Source organism: Pararge aegeria, chromosome Z (genome assembly GCF_905163445.1).
Source record: "Pararge aegeria chromosome Z, ilParAegt1.1, whole genome shotgun sequence".
Taxonomy (NCBI): Eukaryota; Metazoa; Arthropoda; class Insecta; order Lepidoptera; family Nymphalidae; genus Pararge; species Pararge aegeria.
Window position 1 is genome coordinate 11,017,355 of NC_053208.1, and position 25,527 is coordinate 11,042,881.

The 25,527-nt window shown below is 34.1% G+C and overlaps 3 protein-coding genes across 6 annotated transcripts; 2 read left to right on the plus strand and 1 right to left on the minus strand.

Annotated features, from left to right (window-relative positions):
• Positions 1 to 248: 248 nt before the first annotated feature.
• LOC120636164 (atypical kinase COQ8B, mitochondrial) lies at positions 249 to 11,800 on the minus strand. Of its 2 annotated transcripts, none has more exons than XM_039907499.1 (9): positions 11,747 to 11,800; positions 9,576 to 10,130; positions 8,833 to 9,049; positions 8,329 to 8,538; positions 7,725 to 7,840; positions 5,942 to 6,104; positions 3,206 to 3,408; positions 1,714 to 1,866; positions 249 to 999 (listed from the first exon to the last, which is right to left on the minus strand). In XM_039907499.1, the coding sequence occupies exons 2-9, from the start codon at positions 10,125 to 10,127 to the stop codon at positions 718 to 720; spliced, it is 1,896 nt and encodes a 631-aa protein (XP_039763433.1). In that variant the 5' UTR covers positions 10,128 to 10,130; positions 11,747 to 11,800; the 3' UTR covers positions 249 to 717. The 2 variants fall into 2 exon arrangements, with proteins under 2 accessions (XP_039763433.1, XP_039763432.1); XM_039907498.1 differs by having other exon boundaries at positions 11,612 to 11,786.
• Positions 11,801 to 13,925: 2,125 nt separating this feature from the next.
• LOC120636495 (protein Dr1-like) lies at positions 13,926 to 20,817 on the plus strand. 3 transcript variants are annotated; one of them, XM_039908000.1, is made up of 4 exons: positions 13,926 to 14,213; positions 14,317 to 14,956; positions 17,346 to 17,503; positions 20,360 to 20,817. In XM_039908000.1, the coding sequence occupies exons 2-4, from the start codon at positions 14,767 to 14,769 to the stop codon at positions 20,486 to 20,488; spliced, it is 477 nt and encodes a 158-aa protein (XP_039763934.1). In that variant the 5' UTR covers positions 13,926 to 14,213; positions 14,317 to 14,766; the 3' UTR covers positions 20,489 to 20,817. The 3 variants fall into 3 exon arrangements, 1 of the variants encoding a protein (XP_039763934.1); XR_005659380.1 differs by lacking the exons at positions 14,317 to 14,956; positions 20,360 to 20,817 and adding an exon at positions 16,003 to 16,456 and having other exon boundaries at positions 17,346 to 17,458; XR_005659381.1 differs by lacking the exons at positions 13,926 to 14,213; positions 20,360 to 20,817 and adding an exon at positions 16,003 to 16,456 and having other exon boundaries at positions 14,821 to 14,956; positions 17,346 to 17,458.
• A 1,888-nt stretch (positions 20,818 to 22,705) lies between these two features.
• Positions 22,706 to 24,683, plus strand: LOC120636276. Its single transcript, XM_039907687.1, has 4 exons — positions 22,706 to 22,905; positions 23,035 to 23,144; positions 23,751 to 23,982; positions 24,451 to 24,683. Exons 1-4 carry the CDS (start codon positions 22,861 to 22,863, stop codon positions 24,646 to 24,648), a joined length of 585 nt encoding a protein of 194 aa, XP_039763621.1. The 5' UTR covers positions 22,706 to 22,860; the 3' UTR covers positions 24,649 to 24,683.
• The last annotated feature ends 844 nt before the right edge of the window (positions 24,684 to 25,527 follow it).

A 25,527-nucleotide genomic window follows, 5' to 3' on the forward strand; every position in this document is an offset into this window, starting at 1 on the left:
ACAAAAAATTTATTTAAGGGCGATTTTTCAACAGCCAAATAACTTTAACTAAGGAACAAACATTGCGTTTTGTCCGTTTTTGTACAAAATAATGTTTCTAACGAAATAATGAATTGAAGCAAAAGAACAGATTTTTGATTTCTCCATTTAGAACACGAAATTGATATTTGATTCCTCAGTAAAAGCCAATAATTTGGCGATAGCTGACAATCGATAAAATTTTATAATTTTGAAAATGAAAATAAGGCGTTTGTATTAAATCTTAATGTTATTCTGTAAGTACCTACACTTGAGTTAATTGCATTTAAGTCTTACAATAATTTATTACATCGAATACGGTGGTTCCACGTTCATTTCGGGTTTTGGTTTTAACTTGACAGCTGTTGGAATAATAAGCTGTTAAATATGTGTAGTAAGTATAGTGTCGACTGAAAACCATTGTCTGGTGATTGAGAACAAGGGCTCCGGCTTCCGTAACAGGAAATGCTGCGGGTATCCAAATCTCAAGAAACGCAAATTTGTAGGCAAGCCTTTATTTCTGAGGTAGCCTGATTTGAATGTCAGGATCGCAATCGATATTTGGGTAAATGAAATGACTGTAAACGTTTGTCGCTGGAGCCTTCTTTTAAAGTTGTATTATTACCCCTAAGAAATAAACATAGACTGCCAACCTATGCCAAGCTGAGCGTGTAACCTCCGTGTAAGGTCCTAATTAAATTATGTTAAGGTTTTATATTGCTGATATATCTCTTCAAACATATGGCGACAGTTCATTTTCACCTTCAGTTTGGAACAGAGGAGGAACACCCCCGACAGTTTCCTATGCAAAGAGTATATCTCCTCTGGGGGAGGGCATAGTCTGTGGGTCAATATCGTTGGTACAACTGCTTGGATCCGTCTTGTTGTATTCTGGCCACCGAAGTCGAACTCGCCAGAACCCTTCATGGTGAATACTTCTCCCATTATGAGTACGGTGTCCACGTGAGTTTCCTCCATTACCTGATTAATAAAAGCACTAATTAAGCATTACTTACTTAAGGCAACGCTTAAGAGAGTAACGCCTTATCAAAGAAGATTCCTATGCATACGTTTACCTTTCACCAATAAATTTTCACTACGCAACTCGTATAAGATAAGCTGTATATGATTTTTTTTTTAATTATGTAGTATTTTGTGTTTGCATTATCATATTTTTCTATTTTCGTATGGATATCAGTTTATTAAAAAAAAATATTAATTCATATTTTTTTCATCTGTCAAGTGTCAGTATATGAGTTCCCTACACATTACGCACCTCCTAACTCTCGTCTCGTAACATTAAATGTCATTAAATTAACGTCGTTAGGCATCATCTAAGAGTTGGTGAAAACAGGCCGTATCTAGGATAAGTTACACTGACAAGTACATAAAATAAACTACCCAGTAATTGAAGAAACCACCAAAATACTCAATTAACTATTTTTTTACAGTACTATATGTCTTGATATAATATGCATATAGTATGTTTAAATTCTCACGAAACTTAAATAAATAACTTGGCATTTTTTCTAGAGGGAAATTTTTACTAAATCGCATAGAACGGACTACCATAGTCAGAAATATGGTCAAGAATTATTTTTTTCGCTATGTAAAACTGTATATATGTTATGAACAACTTAAGTTCTTTTAACCTCATTAAGAAGCTCTCAGCATCTTTACTTAGTTATTTCTTACCTTTGACTCGTATCCGGTCAAAAACTTCATTTCCAGTGATTTCCGTAAGATGGCGTCACGGTCACCATCCGATGCCGCTTTTATTATCTCGATATATTGATCCATGAACTCCTTGGAATATTGACGAGTAGCTCCAAAGTCCAGCAATACTACCTGGCGATTATAAATGAATGCTACAGTACACACTTGGCATTTATTTCTTGCAGAAAAAGATTGCTGTTCTTGCGATCTACAAAATGAGTCCAAGAGAGTATAAATTTTAAGATGTTAAAATAATATATTTGACGGCCGGTTGACGCAATGGGCAGCGACCCTGCTTTCTGAGCCCAAGGCCGTGGGTTCGATTACCACAACTGGAAAATGTTTGTGTGATGAGCATGAATGTTTTTCAGTGTCTGGGTGTTTATTATTATTAAAAAAAAATCATCAGTTATCTTAGTAGCCATAACACAAGCTGCGCTTATTTTGGGGCTAGATGGCGATGTGTGTATTGTCGTAGTATATTTATATATTTATTATTGCTTATATATATTTGAAAATTTTACATATGTAATTAAAAAAATATAAGTTTAATAAAAAATGTGACTGCAATAATTTCAACATTAGAAGTTAGAAGGAAATTGCATTGTGTGTGATTTATTGCTCTAACCAGGTTGGTTTTTGAACAATTTTAAATGATAACGTGTGCTTGTTATAACTAAAAGAACACCCTCTCAGTTTTTTGTGGGCTTCTTCTTGGACCGGGGCGCATTTGGAATCCTCGTAACTTTAGTTTTAAGTTTACCAATGTTGTATTCGGGATCATACTGCACACTTTGTATACATTTTTATTTATTTATTTATTCATAAGACACACCAGCAATTAATTGTAACTACATTCATAAAAAAAAAATTATATGTTAGAATTACAAATTCTGCCTAGTGCCATTACAATAATAAATTATAGGTGTATACAGCATTATAGTTGTTATATCCGGTTACAATTAAAAAAAAAAAAATTGTATATAATAATTTTTAATAATTTAATTAAATTATTTATGTAATGCGCGCATCAAAAGTGCCATCTATTAGTCTACTTGAAACATTTTTAACTATAACTTTGATATGGTTACAGCAGGCGTACATACATCAGCTTGTTAATATCAGTATCATTCTCAACCCGTTACCGACCCAATACTCCTGTATTGGGTACGTGTCTCCTCACAGAATGAGAGGGTGCAGGCCGTAATCCACCACGCTAGCTAAGTGCGGTTTGGTGGACTTCACACACCTTTGAGAACGTTAAGGGCCACTTTCAGGCATGCCGGTTTCCTCACGATGTTTTCCGTCACCGATGAAGCAAGTGATATTTTAATTACATGACTTACAAAAGTTAGAAGTGCGTCCTGGGATTCGAATTCGGCCTATGCAAGTGAAGTCGAGCTCCTACCCACTGGAATATCACCGCTACATTAGTAAAGCAATATTAGTATAGATATATTGTATCACACACCTGTTTAGTATTTGTGTTATAGAAGAAATTGGCCCAATTTGGATCGGTCTGCATACAGCGTAGTACGAACATCTCACGTAGGCATAGATGCATGATTTTATAAGCGATGTCGTATTTGACTTCGTAGGGCGCGTCAAACAACTTCTCGATCGGTGTACCTTCCACCAGTTCTGTGGTCATTACCTCCGATGAGCACAGTTCATCTGAAAAAAATAAAAAACAGATAGTTTATCGTATTATTGATAGAGCTAAACAAGATCTTATGCTGAAGTCTTGAAGACAGCGGGGCGGAGAGTAGAGCGGAAATCGGGAAAATCGGAGCAATAAAATTCAAAAAGTTCTTTATTATAGTCGTAAAAATTTAAAAGGCCCGTTATGACATTTGTGCAAGACCATAGAATGTAACTTGCAACCAAACTGAAAGAATAAAATAAAAATCAATTACATACAGTGTTTTAAAAAATACGTAAATATTTTTGGGACGTTAAATAATATGAAAGAATATATCGCGAGTATTCTTTTTGCGCTTACTTATAGTAGCATGCAATTTATAATTGTTGTGAAACGTTTCGAAAACAGTTAAGTTCTCAGTCTTTTTTTTTTTTTTTTATTCTAGAGTTGTAACCATTTTTTTTACTGAACATCGAAAGCCGCCGCGCTTGGTTCTCAAAGCCGCAAATAAAGTTTTGAATTGACGACACTGGGTTCTAAATAATGAGTCTGAGTTGATGTATCTGACCAAGCGGCACATGACTGAAGCGTCCCCGCGCGCACTGCGCAGTTTTTCGTTCCCCATCTTGTAAAGTTGACTGTGCGCTCGTTTAAGTTTGATATATACTGTTTACTATTACGTTAACTTTTGCTCTCCTACTATGGATATCGATTTAAACATAGTGATTTGACTCGAGTTTTGTGTTTGTTGTTATATAGTACGAACTCTGTTTCAACATGTTGAAAAGTGGACGTATAATCAACAGCCAGTCACGCGAATTGGTTGTGAAGTTAAAGGAATACTTTGAACGAACGAACACTTTACAATACAGAATCATATCAATCAAGTACTGATACAAACTTGAATTTATTTATCGTGAGTATCGAGTACCGAGTCTTATGGTTGCATAACTAGTTACGTCGCGATGACAAATTTCAAAACGGGCCTATTACTTTTTTACGACTATAGTGTAGGCCTATCACTATGAAACGTTTATACACATATGTTTCCATTATTGATAACTGATAGTTTATCTTATTATTAATCAAGAAAAGCGAGATCTAATGCTGAAGTCTTGTCGGAAGCGGGGCTGAGAGCGGAGCGAAAATCTGGGCATAAATCGGGTACAGCGGAGCAATAAAATTCAAAAGTTATTTATTAGTGTAGGCCTATCACGGTCACCTATGAAACGTTCATACATATATGTTCCCATTATCGTGAGGTGATGGCAGTGGCGTGCACTTCATACATGCACAAAAGCGCTGCCTGCCCTAACAGTTTAATATAACTGGCAACATAGGAGGATATTGCTATTTTATTTCTTTATGCTTACCCTGGCCCAAATTCCTGTGCACGCCACTGGATGATGGTGATAACTTCAATCGTTAACTTTTACCTAAAGCTAAATATATAAAGGGTACATATATATAAATATATATATAAATATATATACATATACCCTTTATATATATAAATATATATACATATACCCTTTATATATATATATAGGGTTCCTGAATTGCCATGGTCTAAGAAGAGCCCTCAAACTTAGCCGGGCTTTTTTCACCAATCTTACAGTCAATTAATATTCAACTATGAAGTTACGAGCAGTTCATACCCGCGCTTTTTATCCTTTATGTAATCGTTAATATTATAATTGTAGTTTTCTATAAACTCTATCATATAAATAAACTTTGAACTCATTGACAGATATCTCAAGGATTTTATCCGGTAATTTCTTATAAAATTATATACAATTCCCCTTGAATGAATTAACTATTTTATGTAGTCTAGTAAATTGCACTACTAGTTTCTAATGATGATTTGTTACAGATAATAATTTCCAGTTAAGAATATAAGTTATGAAGTGATAACTTAACCTATGTTATGTTAACAACCGAGATTATACTATAATACTGTAAGAACTAGCAAAACTGTGATAGACCAGTGGCTAGGAGTTCGACTTCACTTTCGGGGGCCCGAGTTCGAATCCCAGCACACACCTATAACTTTTATGATGACTGTAAAAACTTAAAACTAGAAAAGAGTAATTATTTTTTTCATTTAATCTAAAAAAAAAACTAAAATACTACAGCAGAGTACAAACTAGACAGCATTGTTTAACATATGGTATTTATTTTCTATTCAACTATAAGTCTGCAATCTTACCAGATGGTAAGATGCAATCTAAGATGGTAACAAGCAAAACTGTGTGGATACGGCAGTTATAAGCCATACCCCTTAAAGGTTTCTACGCGACATCGTACCGGAACGCTTAACGTTTAATTATCGCCTCCAAGCAGACCAGAGCAGAGACAATTCAGAATATATAATTTTTTTAAATTGAAAACCCGGGACCCCTTATAAGACCACAGCAATAGCCACTGCCAGGGAGGTCATCAACAACTTAGAAGATGGAAGTTCTGGTTTTGAAGTTTTATACCTACTCGAGTGAGAACAAATCCATTTAGAAATTCAAAGCGTAGTTTAAGAGGTATTACAAACTAATTTTGTCCAATACGCACCTATGACTCCCGGAACGTAATACTCGGGGTATGGTTCTAGAAGCTTCTTGAACATTCGCGTGCATTCGGCCTCACGTACATAGTCAACTTCCCATGACAACTCCTTCTTTGCCACTTCGACGACATTGTCAATAAACATACCCTTTGGGAACATGTTCCACACCTAAAAACAAAGTAAAATTAAACAAAGAAGCAATCCTTAACCCTAATATACTCATATATCTACATATATATAAGAAAGTTGTGTTCGTTACACCATTTATAACTCAAGAACGGCTGGACCAATTTTTATGATATTAGATTTTTTTGATTCCTCTTAGACCGGAATAGGATAATAAATTTTAAAATATATATTCAAAAAAAAAAAAGATCCTCAGTACGAAGTTCGCCGGGACAGCTAGTATATCTATTATCTAAATATTATGTAATATTAGTATGTAAAGTACATGTAATGTATATCAATTATTTATTTTTATATTCAATGTTGCACTATCCCGTTTTCCGCACCAAACAAAGGATTTCTGGAAGAGATCGCTTCAAGCGATGAGACCGCTTTTGCGTATATTTTATTTACCTTTTGTTGTGTTTAATTTTTTTTTTCTGTGTGTGCAAAAAATAATATCTATCTCTCTAATACAAAACAAGGATAAAATAGATGCAGGTTTGTTTCGTTTTTTTTTTAAATGCGTATAAATTACTTTTAATAATACAAAAAATAATATCTAGGCACCTAGACACTGAAAGTCATTAATGTTCATCACACAAACATTTTCCAGACAAAAATTATCAAACACTCATATTTTTTTTTCTAAAATATAATTCAAAGGATGTACCACGACATTTTTGGTGACGGGACAGTCCCGTCGTGACCACGATCCATACAACTATGTCGAAATATCGACAAATCCAAAAATATTATCGTGGTATACCCATTGAACTATATTTAAGAAATGTTGATTAACCACGAAAATCTTAGTTTAAAAACACTCATATAACCAAAACAATGGTTGAAACATATTACTAATGTGTTATATGGAACTGTCTCAACGTACTATGTGCACGGACAGTATAGGCAGGAGACAAAAATTGTATCCTCGGGCAAGGGATAAATTTTGTGTGCCCACCTGCAAAAGCACGGTAATAGGCTATAGTAGAATTTCATCCCTGTTTATTATTACACATATATTATTTTCTACAATTGCGCCTATGCTCGGAGAGTTGATAAAAGTGTAGGGGGAGATACATATTGGATAGAGGCAAGCGTTACTTTGCGGAATTCCATGACATATTATGAAAATTAATTACCAATTTTGTCCTTGCCCTGAGGAGGTATATACGTCTCCTGCCCATGCTAGCCATGCAGGAGTTTATCGATTGAATCGAACATTCATTGTCTAACTATAAGTACTAAGATATTTTGTAAATATTAAAGTTACTTGCGATTCTTTATCACGCAGTTATTTTTTAAAATAAGCTGTTAAACAAATTATTTTACTTTAAAAATAATTAGAAATCATTACACACGAATTTTACGTAGCGTAGCATGTAAATTCATAGATGGGAATAATTTAATCAAAAAATAAATGATATATCAAAGGATTTGTATCATAAATTATAATCCGACCGTACATTGCCACTACTGCAACTATCAATTCCAAGTTCAATAAAATAATCGAAGAATAATCAATAATCGTATACGTTAATTAATGATTATATTAAACCTCATCCTTTCTGTGAGCTGTCAAAGTCAAAGCATAAAGCTGCATTTACACATTACACTTACTTTTAGGACTCCAACAAGGTTGTCTATGTCACTATTGATACCCTTCGCTACACCTGGATATTGCACTTTCATGGCAACCTCTTGGCCATTGTGAAGAACTGCTAAATGCACTTGACCTAATAAAAAAAAAAACTTGGAATTTAGAAATTATTTATACCCAATATCAAAATATCGGGCTTGTCTTCAGAAGAACTCTAATTTTTATTAACAAGCGCCTCAGCTGAAGGAACTATAGTAGAGGAAATAATTTTCTTCTGTGTCTACCAATATTATAAATGCAAAAGTTCTTCTGTCTGTTTGTTTGTTAACTTTGTCCATCTCAAGCGTTGAACCGATCTTGATAAAATTTCGGATACATGTAGCTTACATCCTGGAAATGGAACTAGGATAATATTTATTCGGGAAAAGATGGTAAGAGAGGTTTCAAAAATTTCATTTCTTACCTATTCACATTGGTAACTGATCTTGGTGAAATTTTGCTTAAAATAAAAAAAATAGTTTGCATTCTGGAGGCGGCCATCGAATACATTTTATGCCAGGAAAATGAAGGGTTTTTTAAATAGCTAGTTTACTTTAATACATAGTACGAATCCATTCTACGTACCAATCGAGGCAGCAGCGAAAGGTTGCTCCTCAAAATGCTGTATCCGGTCTCGCCAGTTTGGCCCAAGTTGCGAAGACATGACCTTCTCAACTTGCCACGTCGGCATAAAGTCCGCTGACTGACGAACGCGATCGAATATGCGCTGTAAATCCGATGGGATCACTGATTCATCTTGGATACTTAAAAGCTGACCGAGTTTTAGCGCTGCACCTGTAATAACATTTAATTTGCGATTAAGACTAATTTCGCTCTAGATGCTCAGTATTCCAAAATGAGGTTCAAACAACATATACTATTACTCAACCAATCAGTTTATTTCCAGCGAAATGAAGAAATCTTATTCTGGACCATTTTTATAATCTTAAGTCTCAGTCTACACTTCATTAACCCGCTTCCCCACTGATACCTAAATTAAAATTTTCAAAATAATTGTATGCTCACACAGCTTCTTCAGCATATTTAAAAGGCAGCCATAGCCATTATTAAAATAAATGGTTCACTGACCTCTTACTTTACACAGGGTATCAACAATCCTTTCAGCATTGGCTGGTGATAAGAATATATTGGATGACTCATCCACGCGGCCTGTGACAGACTGTATCGTGTTACGAGCATATTGCGCCACTGTCCCGACGCCAAGGCCTGCTGCGAGGGACCCGAAGGACATCATTCTACCAATGCGGGAAGACGGAACAACGCGAGCTTTGGAATTCTCACTGAGCTGCAACAAGAAAACTTAAATTAGAATACAAGACACAATCTATTTGATTTAAAGACTTCTATTGACTAATATTGTTGAATAATTTTTCATGAATGTACTTAATGGGCATATTGGAAAGTTTTATCAACTTATAATGTCTGGATAGGGATGTTACAAAAGTTAATTGAGATTTGTATAAAACAACTGAATTGAACTGAATCCTTATTACTAATTACTCAGGCCATATATAGTTATTAAAAATACCAGGCTATTTGGAATGGTGGGATACTAAGCCGATGGATAGGAGGGGATAGGGGGAATAACTGCAGATCAATTTATGTGTAAATAAATGATCATCAAAAGTATGCATGGACAACTGGGTCTGGTTCAATGGGTTCCCATTTGGCTTTAAATGTTAACCAACCATTACCCACCATTTAATATAAATGAAGTATTAGAGACTGGTGATGGTGCCCAACTTGTCTTCTATAAAATGGGAATAATCGATTAATGACTAAAGATATAAAGATACAATCAAAATAGTTACTTTCAATTTCTTCTTAGCAATCGGCTTGGGAACAGCACCAGTTCCACTGGCTACGATACTGGGCACAGGAGCTTGTCGTGTTTTTACGATATCATCCTTTGGAATGTCAGGCTTGTCTTCAGAAGAACTCTTATTTTCTTTCACAAGAGCCTCAACTGAAGGCACTATAGTAGAGGAAATAATTTTCTTCTGTGTTTGTTTCAAGCTCTCAAAAGTCTCATCAAACTGCTTATTAAGGTTTTCAATATCTTCTTGCAATTGTGGATCCATGGTTTCGGTACCGTCTAGGTTTTCATTGAAATTCGGTTTATACATAGTGACATATTGTTTGATGCCATGAACTGCCACCATGGTTCTTTCCAAAAGATCGCTGACATTTTTGGAGTTAGGTTTGTAATTTGAAATTGGGTTAGTAGAACAGTTCTGAAGAGGCTGCCTGATGCTAGAGTTATTCCATATTAGTCTAGTGTTTTCTTGCTGCAGTTTTAAACCTGCTTCCACCACCTGACGGAGACCTCTAACTACTCCTAAGAAGTCATTAATATGTGACATTGCCTGAAAGGTGACGGGTTACATTATGGATTAATTGCAATACAATATGTGTATATTGAATTTTAACAAAACATGAATGAAACTAATAATGATCTAAGCTAATAATTAAGGTACTTCATGATAGAATTCCTTAGCTTATTATAATAAATTATAATTAATGTTTCAAAGATGGTTCGGACCACTATCTATATTTCTATTTTCAGATAAAGATAAATACTAAATAACTATTCTATGTCAATACACACATCACAATCTAGCAGTAAAGTATGCATGTGTAGCTTTGTGTGACAGATACTATTATGGCTGATGAGTTTTTTTATAAATAATATACATAAATACTTATATACACAGATAAACACCCAGGCACTGAAAAACCTTGATGTTCACCACATAAATATTTTCCTGATGTGGGAATTGAACCCACAGCCTTAGACTCAGAAAGCAGGGTTGGTGAGTACCTAAACCTATGGATAGCAACATATTCTTTTCCATCATCTTGATAAAAGCAATGGGCCAAATAGAATTAAGCTCTGACATAGCCACATAAAGTTTGTTAAGAAATTAAAATTAATAGCAAATATAACATGCAGTTATACGATAAAAGCTTCCAATTTATTTCAGAGCATGCTTAGGTCTGCAGGATTGATCTGGATGGAAAAAACTAGTCACAATGAAGAATATGATCAGAATGCAACAATTTTAAATGTTCTGAAGTTTATTAAGTTGCTTTTGTTGCTCATCTCACAACTTTGGCAAACACAGAAAAAAAAAATCTATCAAAATCAACAATAAGATTTTTTATTGAATTTTAATTTGTAATCAAGGTAGCCTAGCTTTAGACTGCTGATAACAATGAAATTTGTTTAAAATTAATTTGCCTTATGTAAACTCCATGGAGCAACAGCTATATAACAATATACAGTACAAACAAATTAAAAACCACATTTATGATTCATATTAAAATCTCACCCTCCATATTAATGGTTACTGTAATATACCAGAACTTCAAATATAAATATTGTACATTTTTCTTAATGTCTCTACAGGCATGGTTTAGTTTATAGATAGAGCTGTACATTTGTAGTGACTATGCCACCAGTTCAAAATTTAACAATTAAAGTAAGTATATTATATATATCTATCTCAGATCATTTACCTAATCTTTGGATTATGACACAGTTTTGAGAATATTAAATTTATGCAACTTTTAAACTTTAACAACATTAAGCAGCAAGATTAGAAGCAGTTAAAAAAGCATGAAATATCATGGAAAAAAGGATTGCTTTCTGTTGCATAACATTTTATAAGGATAAAATACCAATATATAAAAATGATACTAATAAGTTTCTTCAATGATTATGACATTCATATTTAGGACAAAATTCCACTTCTAGATTTGCTCTTCAATAATAAATATTTTGAGAATTATTGGATCAATTTAAACTATTATTAGGATTAATAATTAGTCAGATGATTTTGCCTACCTTTATCAAATTAGGATACAAATATTAACATAAATAATGCAGCAAAACAATAAGCCCATTTATTAAACTAAGGTCATTCTAAAACAATTTGTAACATTTAAATGTTAGTTTCAGGTTCGTGTTTCGAATAATTACCTAGGTAGTAGGTACTACCCATTTTTATCGCACCTGTCACTGCTCACACAGATTAATGATTAGTGTCACTGCTATTTCCAGTCTGTACATATATATCAATGTCAAATGTCATAACCTCGGGTGATACCAATTTTTTTATTGTTAGGCTATGGCGCTGGGTCCTAGTACTTATAAAAAATATTTTTAGTGACATTAACATTAGGTTAAAGATTGAAAAAAAACTAAATATCGCGGTTTGCTGTCAATTTATAGAATAGACGTGAGTGGCTCAGGAACTATTGACAGACACAGTTACCTATATATATATATAGGTAACTGTGTCTGTTTGACATGGTACTGCCATTTTGTAGAAGTAATATATATATATATATATATATATATCCACACTTGATCTGCACCACTGACCTCTATAATTAACAATACAAATAACATAAGTCGGTGATCTTCACCATCAACTTGGTCGAGACTTTGTACTATATCTAGGCCGCAGCATCATATTAATCTGTGATCACCATTCGCCACATTACCACCCCAACCATTGATATGAGATTGATAAAATACCTGACCCACAATCGCGCTGTGGTCGTTGCATACAAATTTTGAGGTATCTACAAAATGTTATAATTTTTCAATTAATTATACTGTTGTTTTAAATTGTCCTAATATTTCTGTGTTGTAAATTTTAATCATAATAACTATTCTTGTTGCTTTTTGTTACTTGTTGTTGCGGTTTGCAGTTAGAATTTCTTTTCAGCACGATTTTCAATAAATTAGTTTTAAATTGTTTCAGTGCGTTGCCCCGACACTTTTTACCTAACTAGGCAACTAGTTTTTTTTTTTTAATTACAACACTGAACACAACAACTAATCTATCGACTTTCAGAAACTATTACACAGCCGATTGTTGCAGTGGTCAGTGTCCCGGCTTTCTGAGTTCTGTCTGTCCAGCCTAGGTTCGATTCCCACAGCTGGAAAAATGTGATAACCATTAATTTTATTTAGTATCTTGGTAAACACCCAGATCATCAGTATTTTATAAGTATTCATGAAAAAAATCTAAATCTTGATTTTCTTCATTCATCAAGTAGACCTCTGGTCCTCACCTTCTGGTGATCACCCTTTGCTAAAAAACTACTCTTGCCTATTTTATACTCTCCGAGATAGACCTCCTCGAAATTTGTATGGCTACCATCTTGAAGCCGCCGTTTGATTTTGGTTCAGCTCACTACCTACTGGATGAGGTTTCGAATGAGGTTTGGGCGATAGAAAACGTGTGAAGAACTGTGAATTATTAACATCCTTCAATTATTCATGTACTTAGCTGTACTTGTAGAGTCATGTAGGAGGATAGCTTCTGCAGCCTTGTCTGCTCGGCTCATCTCATGAGCGATCTTCCACGCGTTCTGTTGCCCTCGACACCTCCTTGGACAACTAGACGGTCATCGTATCTTCTTTACATGTGACCAAAGAAAGTGATAATTCGAGCCTGTACGGTGGAGGAGGACAGATGTTGCGTGATGAGAACTTCAAGAATGAACTTGTTGATCCGGAATGCATTCCAGAGTTCTCTTAACATTCTTCTCCAGCACCACATCTCAAGAAAGCAGGGTCCAAGTTTCCGAAGCGAAGAAAAATATGGGGAAAACAAGCGTTCTGATTAGCCGGATTTTCGTGGCTTTGGTTATTTTACGGTTCCTCTATAAATTCGGCAACTTATCCATAGGGGACCTATCTATATATCGCCATGCGTCGCGAAATCAGGCGATTTATGCAATCTCCATTGTTTGAGACCAACGATTCCTAGATATACCTTCCTACATATATGTAAGTACCTATGATCGGACGACTTAACAGTTTGCTACTTGAAATTTCTGGCAAGATGTTGGTCATGCGCAAGACAATCATAATTTACGTCTTAATGCGCTTGCGACCTGCGAAAAGTATACTATTTTCTGTAAAAGTTCTTCTAATGCTGAATACTAGTTGCGAAGTGCTGTCATCTATTAGTCTCGAGAGGTTCCGAAATAGTACCCGTAAGTCGTTACTGTGCAAGTAATGTACAGAATGTACATAAACATATATCTTTGGCTAATCTGTGTAAGCCTGAAGAGGGGGAAAAAAAAAGAATGTACAATAGCCAAGCCAACTGCCAACGTATCTACAATCTAGTGATTTTATACACGTAACACGATCTATACTCTATGCATCGTTAGCATCGGTGCATCCGTAATATATAATATATTCGGAGTTATCACTCTTACTTTTCTCACACTTACCGAATACTAAGTTTTGACTTTTACTAAAAATACAGTACCTAAGACGAGATTTATCGTGATAAAACATTACCTCTTTATTATCAAACTCCATCGATAATGATCGGAACTTGGCTGTCAATAACACGGGTCAATAATTCATGAGGGCCGGGAACTCGGGATGTCACGATGTGTTCAGGATCGGGAAAGCTACGGTACCGATATTACTTCTTTTTCCCAAACAAATAATACGTCTAAAGCTAGAAATTGTGCTTATTCGTATACATCGTAAAGTATAAACAACTTATTTCTTTTTAGGGGCTTTAATTATCGCATTGCAGTGGATTCCAAATGTTTCGAGTAGTTGCGCATATCGGAGCACTTACCCAATTGTATATCTCTCGCTGCGGATAGATCGTTAAAAACAAATTTGCATCATAACGATAGTCCTTAAGTATTTCCAACAGGTTTCCTATTAAAAATGTTTATTTAAATATGTACAAAAAAAATCGTATGATACAGTAATCGTATAGTCGTACCATATCCATTTGTCCCAATTAACTAAAGGATAATAGGGAATAACACAGATTAAAACAGGAAAATGACTTTTAGAGGTATAAAATATCATGGGTAGTCATATCTATCATTTTCCATTGAGTAATGGGTTGTCTGATTGGTATTAGATGGCACCAATAGCAGTTGTATTGATTTTTCTGTTTCTGGGGATACATGTTGGAATTACAAAAGTGAAATATTATTTCAATTAAGATGTCTATGTCAAGTGCAGCCTTAAATAAAATGCTAAAGGAGATAGCCCCTCTAGTAATAATGAACAAGGAGTCAAAGAAAATGATTAACATATGCTGCACAGAATTTGTTAGTGAAATAACTACTGAGGCTCAAGCAGTGTGCACTATAAGTAAAAAGAAAATTGTTAATGGTAACCATGTTCTCAAAGGTAAATTTCACAAACAGTAATCTGTGTATTTTTTTTATAAACATCCATCTTCTAAAACTCAGGACTGCAAAAGTTGATATCTGCAGTTATTGTTATCCTGTGGCCAAACATCTTTAGCAGTACCTAATAGTTTTTTGTGAAAATTGTATGGGGAAGTAGTATGACAATGATTATTTCTGCCGCCTTGGCTGTGTTTGGTTTTTTAGGGTGTTGTTGCCGGTATAATTACAGGCACATGAGGCTTAACACCTACTCTCCTCAGATAGAACTTTGTAGGACTTATTCCTTGCATGCCCTGCAAAAAGTTGCTCTATATTAAGGCGATGATTATCAACTTAACATTGCTTTGTGCATCAATTATTACTATTAACAAAAAAAAGTATCACATATTTGTTTCTTAGTCTTCTTATCCAGCAAAAATTAGCCTCCCCATATTTGTCTATCAATAGGCACATGATTTTTTCTGACTGTCTGGGTGCCCATTTGAGTTATGGATATTTCCCAATAATAGGCTGACCAAAGATGTCATTTATTTCATAATTGTATCTAATTGGTCACTTCTATGGTCTGGATACCTTCTTTTAAATATTGCATGGTCCTATTTGTTGTGCCTACAAAGTATCTACCTAGCAACAGTATAGTTAGCAATTCCTCTTCTGGGGTGCCCAGATCCTCAATTAATATTATTATGGTTCTGTATAATGTTGCTTTTAGTCAGGAGATCCTATGATCACTTTTTGTACTTAGCTTCAAACCTATTTTTTTAACTTAAATTTCTTCTGAGGACAGTTATATCTGGTCTGAAATTAACATATAACAAACATTATTCCCTATATACTTGAGTCAACAGGATCTCAGAGGTTACCTCTTCAACTGTCTTAGGGGTCTCAGTGAATTAGTCTTTTTCAAGGTATAGTGATGAAAATTGGTATTAAGGTAAAATAAACTTTTAGTGAAATCTTAGTCCTATTTAAAAACCTTTTTTTATTGGTAGCCCAATTCTCAACTAATTATGTATGGTATTAACATAATGGTACAATCCTTAGGAGCCAATAAAACATAGTGCAGTCTCAGTCAAGTTGATGGATTAGATTTAGATATTGTGAAGAATAGAAGTTTGTATGCTAAACTTATCAGAAGTTGTAAGTGGAAGAAGTTTGGTGGGCGTTAATTAAAAATACAAAGCTGCAAACATGTGAAACAAAATGTACCTTGACTTTCCACTGCACATGCTAATATAGCCTTAGATTAGGCTATATTAGCTGTAAGAAAATATGAATTGTAATAAATATTCTTATACTTCCAATAATTTGGATAAACTGATGGCAGATGAATATATAAGGCAAAAAAACAAATATTACACTTGCTACAAATTTATTATTCATAACATTAACATTATATACAAGTACATACAGTATACCAGAATAATCCTCAGCAATTGGTTCTCTCTTCTGTCTGGCATAAGCACATGTTGATCCACTGGAAGTAGATAAACAACAGGTACCTAAAATTCAATTATTGTTTGCCTAACACCATTTTAACACATAGTATAGTGGTGTGAATCAATTGGTAAACTAACTTAAAGTAACACTATAGGTAATTCTTGGTTTGTTTTATACATGTATACTCACTAACAACCGTTGATTGAGCTTGATCATTTTGTATTCACTATTCATGATTAGTTTGCAAGGTAAAATCTGTGATTCATTCACTTATACGCATGTGATCCCTCAAAACTCAAACTTTTTTACTGTAGAAAAAAGAGCTGGTCTGAAGGGATGAATAACTTGCAGGTAGTTACCGTCTTGAAATCCTTAGGAAACCTAAATTGGACCTATAAATAATTTAAAACAGGATATTGTTCCAGTGTCTTTAGATGGATATTTTTGAATATATATTTTATATTATTTTTGGTATTTTATACCTGATCTATCTTGTTTTCTTTGCATGTTCAGTTCAGCTACTGCTTTGATATCTTTTTCCTACCAATTTTTGGCATGTTTCCAGTTATTCTCAATCATACTTTGATAATTAATTCCATCTCTAGTCTTTTTCTTTCACTTTCAGGAGATAACATCCTGTCCAACACCAATTTATTCTTAACTGATTTGTTTTTCAGTTAATTTTGTCTCTCTTTTTATTGTTGACAATCACTGACCTCTATTAGACTATAGTATGCATGGAGGATAATGTAGACAATATTTCTCTTCAAACTATGCTTGTATGCTGTAACTGTCAGTTACATCATACAAGCATATCTTTCTAGTAGACCAGTTAAAAATGTATAAATTAGTTAGATTTGGATTAATCTCTAGTTATTTGATCATATTGCATGAGTTAACTGACACATAACTCGGCACTGAGTAATATTTTTTTTTATCTTATACAGCATTGGCTAAACTTGGATTCAAAACATACAAATTAAAAGCAGAAGCGGCCTGTACAGATTCTAAGGCTACTAAAAAAAGGAAACTTTCCCCACGACTTGAGGATCTGGGCATTCCAGAAGAAGAATTGCTTAAAACGCAGCAAGAACTATTTGCAAAAGTAAGATTGTCACTATGTTGCATACAACTTTACGTCAATTAGGCAGCTCTCACGGGAGTCATAAAGCTCTTCTCTTCCTATGGGCCTGTTGTCTCCATAATTAGTTGGCCGGAATCATCCATTGTATGAACATTCATGAAATTACAAATCTATCTATATAATAGGTTGGGGAAAAAGTCTTTTTACATTATAGTATGTATGAACTTGTAATAAAATCTCTTTGGCTATACTACTTGTATCTGGCTGGTTTTGGTATCATTAATTTGGAATTAAAGTTTTAATTTTAAAGAAGATACCTAATTCCAATTTCAAATTAGGAAAATGTGTGATTTTTATTTGTTTTTCGAACTGTGAAGATGAGTGAATCTAATGAAGAAATTCGATACATTTTAAAATTTATTTTTTTGCGGTGGTTTTGAGGACGTTTTAGATTTTATTTAGTTTTAAATAGTTTATTTTAGGTTATATTTATATTTTAAAGAAACTAATATGTATCATTATGAATATTAATTATAATAAAATAAATAAATAATAAAAACAAAAAATTATTAAAATATTATTTTAAAATTTTACTATAAAAAAGGTAAAAATGCAACGCAAACCACGAAAAAAATTTGCGAATAGATGGCATTTTTGAAAAAGTGGAGCAAGATCGGCATATATGTAGTTACAACTTAGCTGAAGGACTGGGAATTGACCACAAAACAGTTTTGGCGCATTTTAAAAAAACTGGGTACACAAAAAAGCTGGATATTTGATACCTCACGAGCTTATTGAAAGAAACCTAATGATTCTTTATTACGACGTACTGAAACCGAACCATTTTTGAAGTAGCTGATAACTGGTGATGAGAAGTGGAACATGTACGACAAGAACTTACGAAAAAGGTCGTGGTCAAAGGCCGTTCAGGCTTCACAGACTGATTATCTCGTAACATGGTGATTCTGTGTTTTCATTATTCATTACCACCAGGCAGGCAGGACCATCGATTCTAAACTCTACTGCGAACAACCGATATGATTAAATCAAGAAGTTGAGAGAAAGCGGCCGGAATTAATCAAAAGAAGGGGTGTGGTTTTTCATCACGATAAATCTAGACTCATATCTTTAGCCACAGCAAAAATTAAGAGAGTTTGGCGTATAGTCCTGACCTTGCACCTTCAGGTTTCTACCTGTTTCGGTCTCTTCAGAATGCTTTAGGCAGTGTTAGGTTAACAACACGAGAGGACTGCCAAAACTACTTGTCGCGGTTTTTTGATCAGAAGCCCCAACATTTCTATAGCAATGGGATTATGTCCCTACCTACAAGATGGCAAAAAGTTATCGAACAAAATGGTACCTACATACCTACTCTAGTTAAATGTAAATAAGCTATATATAAAATGGTATGAATTTTCTTAAAAAATGCGAAGAAACTTTCTCCCCAACGTAATATATTTTAGAAAATGGGTTATTTGGGTTCATACAAACTTAATTGTAACAGCTTTAAGTAGAAGTTTCGCAAGCTGTCTAAGAAGATTAATATTGTAAATTGCAGACTGCAGACCTGACAATTATTTTAAGATTAAGATTTCTTTTACTCTGAAATTATGTTTTAGTTAGTAGAGGTAGATTATTAGCATGTGGCCACAATACTGTACACTGCTTTGTTTAAAAATGTATTGCAATTATTCAATTGAGTTATCCTCATCATATTATATCCCATTAGAAAGAAGCTTGTTGTAGTTAGGATTAATTCAATTCTCAACTTCTAAATTGCAGCATCATGGTGTAACAGGGCTAAAGTTTAGATAAAGCTGTGATCCTGAGAGATCATCAGCAATATTATTAACAGAATCAGTCATAGTATGGATTAAACAATATATATAGCTTATAAATAAGTACCTATGTGCCACATTTAGTATAATAAAAGTGTAGTACCTATATTTTTAGAACACTACTTTTCAACTAGGTATTAGATTAGTTGTACCTAAATAAAACTAAGCGTGAAGTTGTATGTACAGTTAATTCCTATTATTAAGTTAGGTATTTTTCATCACACTTGCTCATAACGTGGATTTCGAATGACATCGATGTAAGGCTCTAATCTAATCAGGTATTAGTTTAATAAGGTATTAGACACGCGTGTTTTATTTATGACGTCCCGATTAAGTTATGTTTGTACCATACTGCAACTTATATCTATGAAGATGGTTTTTTTTTAATTTAACTGGGTAATACAGATTATTTTTTTAATGCCAAAAAAAGTGTTAATGCGGCTAAAAATTGTACGTATTTTCTTACATAAACATATATTCTGCGCCTTTTAAATTTTAATAAATTAACGATTAATTTGATCAAATTATTCACAAATCATACTAAATTCTTTTAAATAAGAAAATATTCCCTTAACTTAGGCGCTATGAAGCGATATCTTTTTCCTACTACGACGATACTGGCCGCGTAATTGGCGCGCAAAAAAAACTGTCTTGCCATTTTCCGTTATTAATATTTTGTATGATTTCGCTTTGTGGTTAATTAATAAAACTTGAAATGTCCAGTTTAAATTGGAAAGTCGATTTTAACCCGCTGGGAATAACAATCGAGGCACGAATCGCGAGTAAATAACCTGTTTCGACCATATGTAGGGAACAGCTGTCTACGAAATTTTCATAGAGTGGAAATAGCAAAAAAGGGTCAGTTATTTTCACAGAAAATAACTGACCCTTTTGAAAGATTATCATGATTTTTTTCTCGCAAGTGTGATGAAAATTGAAAAAAATACGCGTAGTTAGACTCTCTGCTTCAGTAACGCCTCGTCTGTAAAATGCAATGAAACCATACATGATACATAATGCACCTACTTTAATGTTTTAGGCTAAGGAGGAACAAGCAAAACTTGAACAGGAGCAGTTGTTGATGCCGCAACAAGGTTTTAGTAGTGCAGTGGATGTGCAGCAACCATATTGTGGGATGTCTAAGGAATCACAGTATGAACACATTTAAAATGACCTCTACATTATATTTGGTGTTCGATTAGAAACTGTGTTTTATAACTAATCTTATTTATTATCTGTAACTGTGTTAGCTATGTGTACTGTGTGGGGCCAATTCAATTATACGGAATTTATAAACACTTTTCAATTAAGCTCTAAAAATTAGTGTTTACCAATATTATAAAGAGAAAATATATTTTGTTAACGCACCTTAATCTCTGGGAACCGCTATAACAAATAATTTTGGCACATTAATATATTATTTTGTGGATTAGTCCTTTACAAGCGTCTTCGCCCCATTTTATGTTTATGATCTTATATAATAAAGTCTAAGCAAAATGTGTAATTTTTTCTTATCATTCATTTGTAAGACTTTGACTTTGACTTTGACTTTATCTTGGAGATGTCTCTTAAAAAGTTCAAAGTTTGTATTAAACGTAAGCTTATAGAAAAGTCCTATTATAGTATAAAGGACTACGTAAACGATAAAAAAGCTTGGGTGTAAATTATTGCTCTAACCAGGTTGCTCTTCTAATAATTTAAAATTATATTGTGGTGATGGTGATAACAAAAAAAAAACACCCGGCTAAGTTTGTTGTGGGCTTCTTCTTAGACCAGGACGCGTTTGGAACCCTCGTAGCTTTAGTTTTAAGTTTACGAATGTGGTTATCGCCATCATCTCACTACCGTGTGGTTCTTATGTACGCATCAAAAGTGCCACCTGTGGGGCCTACTTGAATAAAGATATTTTTGACTTTGACTTTTGACTTTGGTAAGTCATCATCATCATTCATCAGGTAGTATCAGGCAAATTAACCGGAATAAGATTACTTCATAGCCATTAAAGCGAATGGTTTCTTTTTAACTTTTTTTTGCTAGTTTAAATGTGAAAAGCAATATTTAAAAAAATTACTTTTCCTGATGCGAAAGTTACTTACTCAAACCATACTCCAAAAATACTTAAAGCGCTTTATTTGGAAGGTTCCGTCGATTCTTCTAGGATCCCATCGTCAGATCCTGTCTAGTCATCGTCATCAGACGGCCACCTGGGAAGTATACATGTTTAACACCAGTTTTGTGGCCAGTATGTGCCGGAACGCAAACATAAGTAATTTCAACTCCTCAAATGCAGTTTTCTACTTAATTTCGTAAATGACATAATTAGTTTTCATATTTAGTTTCTTGTGGAATAGAGCTTTATGGACACTCATACTATCGCTAGGAATCACCTGATAATCAATTTTAAACAGTTTTCTTTATGGTTTTCAACGTGTTCTAACGCAGAGAGGATAGCAAGAGATCCATATTCGAAATTAATTCGGATTTATGTCTTGTAAAGTAAGCTAATACTTGCTAGGGTAGATTTCACCTTTCGGAAGTCACATTAATTATCTTTATCTTTGCAAATTCACAATCTTGGCCACTTGAACATTCAGATTCTGCACTAGGTGTCGGTGAAGCGTCTTTTTTTTCTCATGTTGTGAGAGTCCCTAAACGTACTTCTTACTAGAATTAAATCTGCCTAAAAAATAATAAAATATTTTATTTGCAAGAAATCGCGCCTTTACTATTGAAGCGGTCCCGCGCTTTCTTCCATTTTTTTTTCTTAATTATTTAAAGCAATGATGTTGCCAGAATGTTACTTTTAGGATTTGATAAATAATTAATTAAGATGTCATCGTTATCGAATAATAGTTAGTTATTGCCGTTTTGGTGCACTAGACTTTGTGCCCTGCACCTGACTCTTGTTACGTTACGCAAATTGAGTACCTAGGCAGCGAATGCGTCAAAATCTGTTTCTGTATCGCACATTCACTCACTCGCGTTTATTACCTAGGCAACAAATGCGTCAAAATTTGTTTCTGTATCGCACATTCACTCACTCGCGTTTATTTCTGGCTCCGCCATTCCACCTACTCCGACTAGCGAGCGCCTTAGGGTGTCTTGGTTATCAGTTAGATTCAGCTTGTTTGTTTGGTTTTTTGTAACGTCTACGTAATGTCTGAGTATCTATCTTTGGTTAGCCAGTTATTATGATGGTTGGAGTTTTGAATACAATTTTACCAGTGGGAGCGGGAGCGAAGAGCCCCCTCCCCTGGTCCTAGTATCTTTCTCATCCTCAAAACCTTAATATTTTTGAAAGGCCTAAGAAAACTTGAATCTATGGCCGTAAAATAAATTAAAAAAAAGAAGAAATAACATAATTTGACTATCATACACAGCCATAATACACAGGCAACACTAGTCATTGGTTTCTATCTCATTTTCTACCAACACAGTCTGTGTCTTTGACGTTTTTTCCTGAGAAGTTTGCTTTTGGCGGCAACAACCGACATTGCAACTTATTCAAATTATATTTGAAAATTATTTTGAACAAGCATAATGGTTAAAAGAGAGCGCTCTGTAAACTGGGAAAGCGGAGAAAAGGTAAGAAAAAAGAACTTTAGATCTACCATGCGTGGTATTTTTATAGGTATCGTAAGATATAATCAAGTGTGGTATTTTAATCACTAATGATATTTTAGTCTGATTCATTATCACTTTTGTTTATTACAGCAACTTCTTTTAGAAATTGTTCGACCATATATAGCTATCATTGAAAACAAGGATATGTCAACGGATATAAAAAAGGCAAAAAATAATGCTTGGATCGAGATAGTGGAGAAGTATCAGTCTATATTTATCTCTACTTTTAAATAAAACTTCTACGTAACGTAACGAGGGCGTAAAAGTGCTTGATGTTTTTTTACACAATTACTCCATGAAATCTAAACCAATTTAAATAATTATTTTTGTAGTGGATAGGCTGTGGCATTGATTTAATAGTGGTTGTTATTTCACCAAAATCAAAAAGTTCTACCAAAATTTTGGTAAATTTTGTGTAGATCCGATTAATAAGATTGAGATTGGAGTAGAGGATAGAATTCATCAGCGGGCAGCAGTAAACCCCTCACTTAGGCGTACAAGTAAGGCAAGGTGGCTCCCACACACGGTCATCTGCATATGGCAATGTTAACGTGATTGAAGGTTTCAAATTCTCAAATCACACCTTAATGGTTTGTTTAAATATGTTGAAAGAAGTTACATTGCTATCTTTTATATTTGATAGGATGTATTTTTGGCACTGCCTGTAGAATTGAATAAATCTTCATGTTAGGTGTCTAATTTATGTAGCACTAAGGGCGAAGTCGCAGAGCGCAGCTGGCTATAAGCTCTATATAAATTGAGTTAGGTAATTTTAGTGATGTTAAACCTTGGTTGTAATTTTTAAGGTTTAATGCGGCAAATACATGGCAAAGGGATAAAAAGCAGCTGCTTAATCAGTGGAATCTAATCAAAATCTCGTCAAAGAGGGAAATGTCCTTATTCTGCAAATACTTAATTAAAACTGAAGGTAAACTGAAACCGGAGGATAAAGAAATGATGCCTCAAGAATTCCAAATGGACTCTAAAGATTTATTGCAGATAATTGATAATGAACCTGTTATGAACACCAATAAAAGGGTAAAATTCCTTTTTTTTTTTCTGCTACAAGTTAGCCCTTGACTGCATACTCACTTGGTGGCATGAGTGATGATATAATCTAAGATGGAAGATCAGATACCAATGTGAGGGGTACAGCGGTTGTAATATATATACCCAATTCACCTAATAAGTTTCTACACAACATCATACAAGAACACTAAATCTCTCTGTGACTTGATGGTATGGTGGCAGACCAGACATTAATTCTGTTTGTGGAACAGCTACCTGGAGAGTTACTGCCACTACCTATTGCAGCAATGCAAGTAAAGCATTTCAGATTTCGCTATGAACCATTTTTATGTTTATATGCATGTTTGGTATTTACAGTTATATTATTTTTAATATCGCTCATAGGATAGAATTCGTTGTTAATTAAAAAGCAATTAAACAAGGTAGCATATTTCAGCAATGGGGGTGTTTAATAATAATTCTGTGGTTTTGTTTTAGCGGTCACCAAAGAAGTGTTCCTTTAACTTTTGGAAATCCTCATATCAGGATATGCATCGGTTCAGGGTCTTAAGGGACAAGCGACTGCAACAAGAACATGAAATACGTATGAAAAATATGGCAGAACTACAAAGTCAGGCTATGGAAAATTTGAAATTACAATATGAATTCCTGAAAAAGACAGAGTCTCAAATGTAATTTTATAATAACATGTCACGGATTTTTATATTCCAATAAATAATATATAATTGTTTAAAAAAATTGGTTTTAATGGATAATTACAAGTTTCAACCATCGCAATTTACGCCTACAAGTATCAGGAGAGGGAAAATTATTAGTGCCTAGATTAGACCTACTAAAACATTATGATTTTTTCACGGAAAGAAATGTCTTCCAAGAATGGATTCTGTGACATAAAACAAAAATCAATGAGTTGGGGGTAGGGTCTTATGAACAGGTGAAAGAGAGGGCCATGGATAGGGATAGGGAGAGGAAAAGGATACACAAAAAATATTTTAGCTCTTAAGTTAAAGAAGATGTAGTAGTTATCAATGGTGCTTGAGGCTGTCCTTTCATTCGGCTGTGGCTATATTATGTAAAATAGGCAATACACATAGGTACTAATTTGAGAGTTCTCTATAGATGTTTTGCACCCAGTTCATCACCCACGGGTAAATGTATATGGCATTGCAAGTTCTAAACTGAGTATGGTTGTATTGTAAGATTCTTCTTTGGGTCCATGGATTAAAAGTAAAATTGGAAGCGATACGTGTAACCGAATTTCGAAATAATGTTGAAGGATGTATAAGTATATTTCCTAAAGAATCACTGTGTAAAAATAATATTCAAATTCAAAATTTCTTTATTCATGTAGGTCTATCACAGGCACTTATGAAGCGTTCATACATATTTGTTTACATAATTGTAACTTCGTTCGCCAACTTAAATCTAAATCTACGAGGGTTCCAAACGCCCTGGTCTAAGAAGAGCCCACAACAAACTTATCCGGGTAAATTTTATTTTTGTTATCACCATCTTCCAGTAAATTTATATTAAGCTATGAAGCTAGAGCAATTC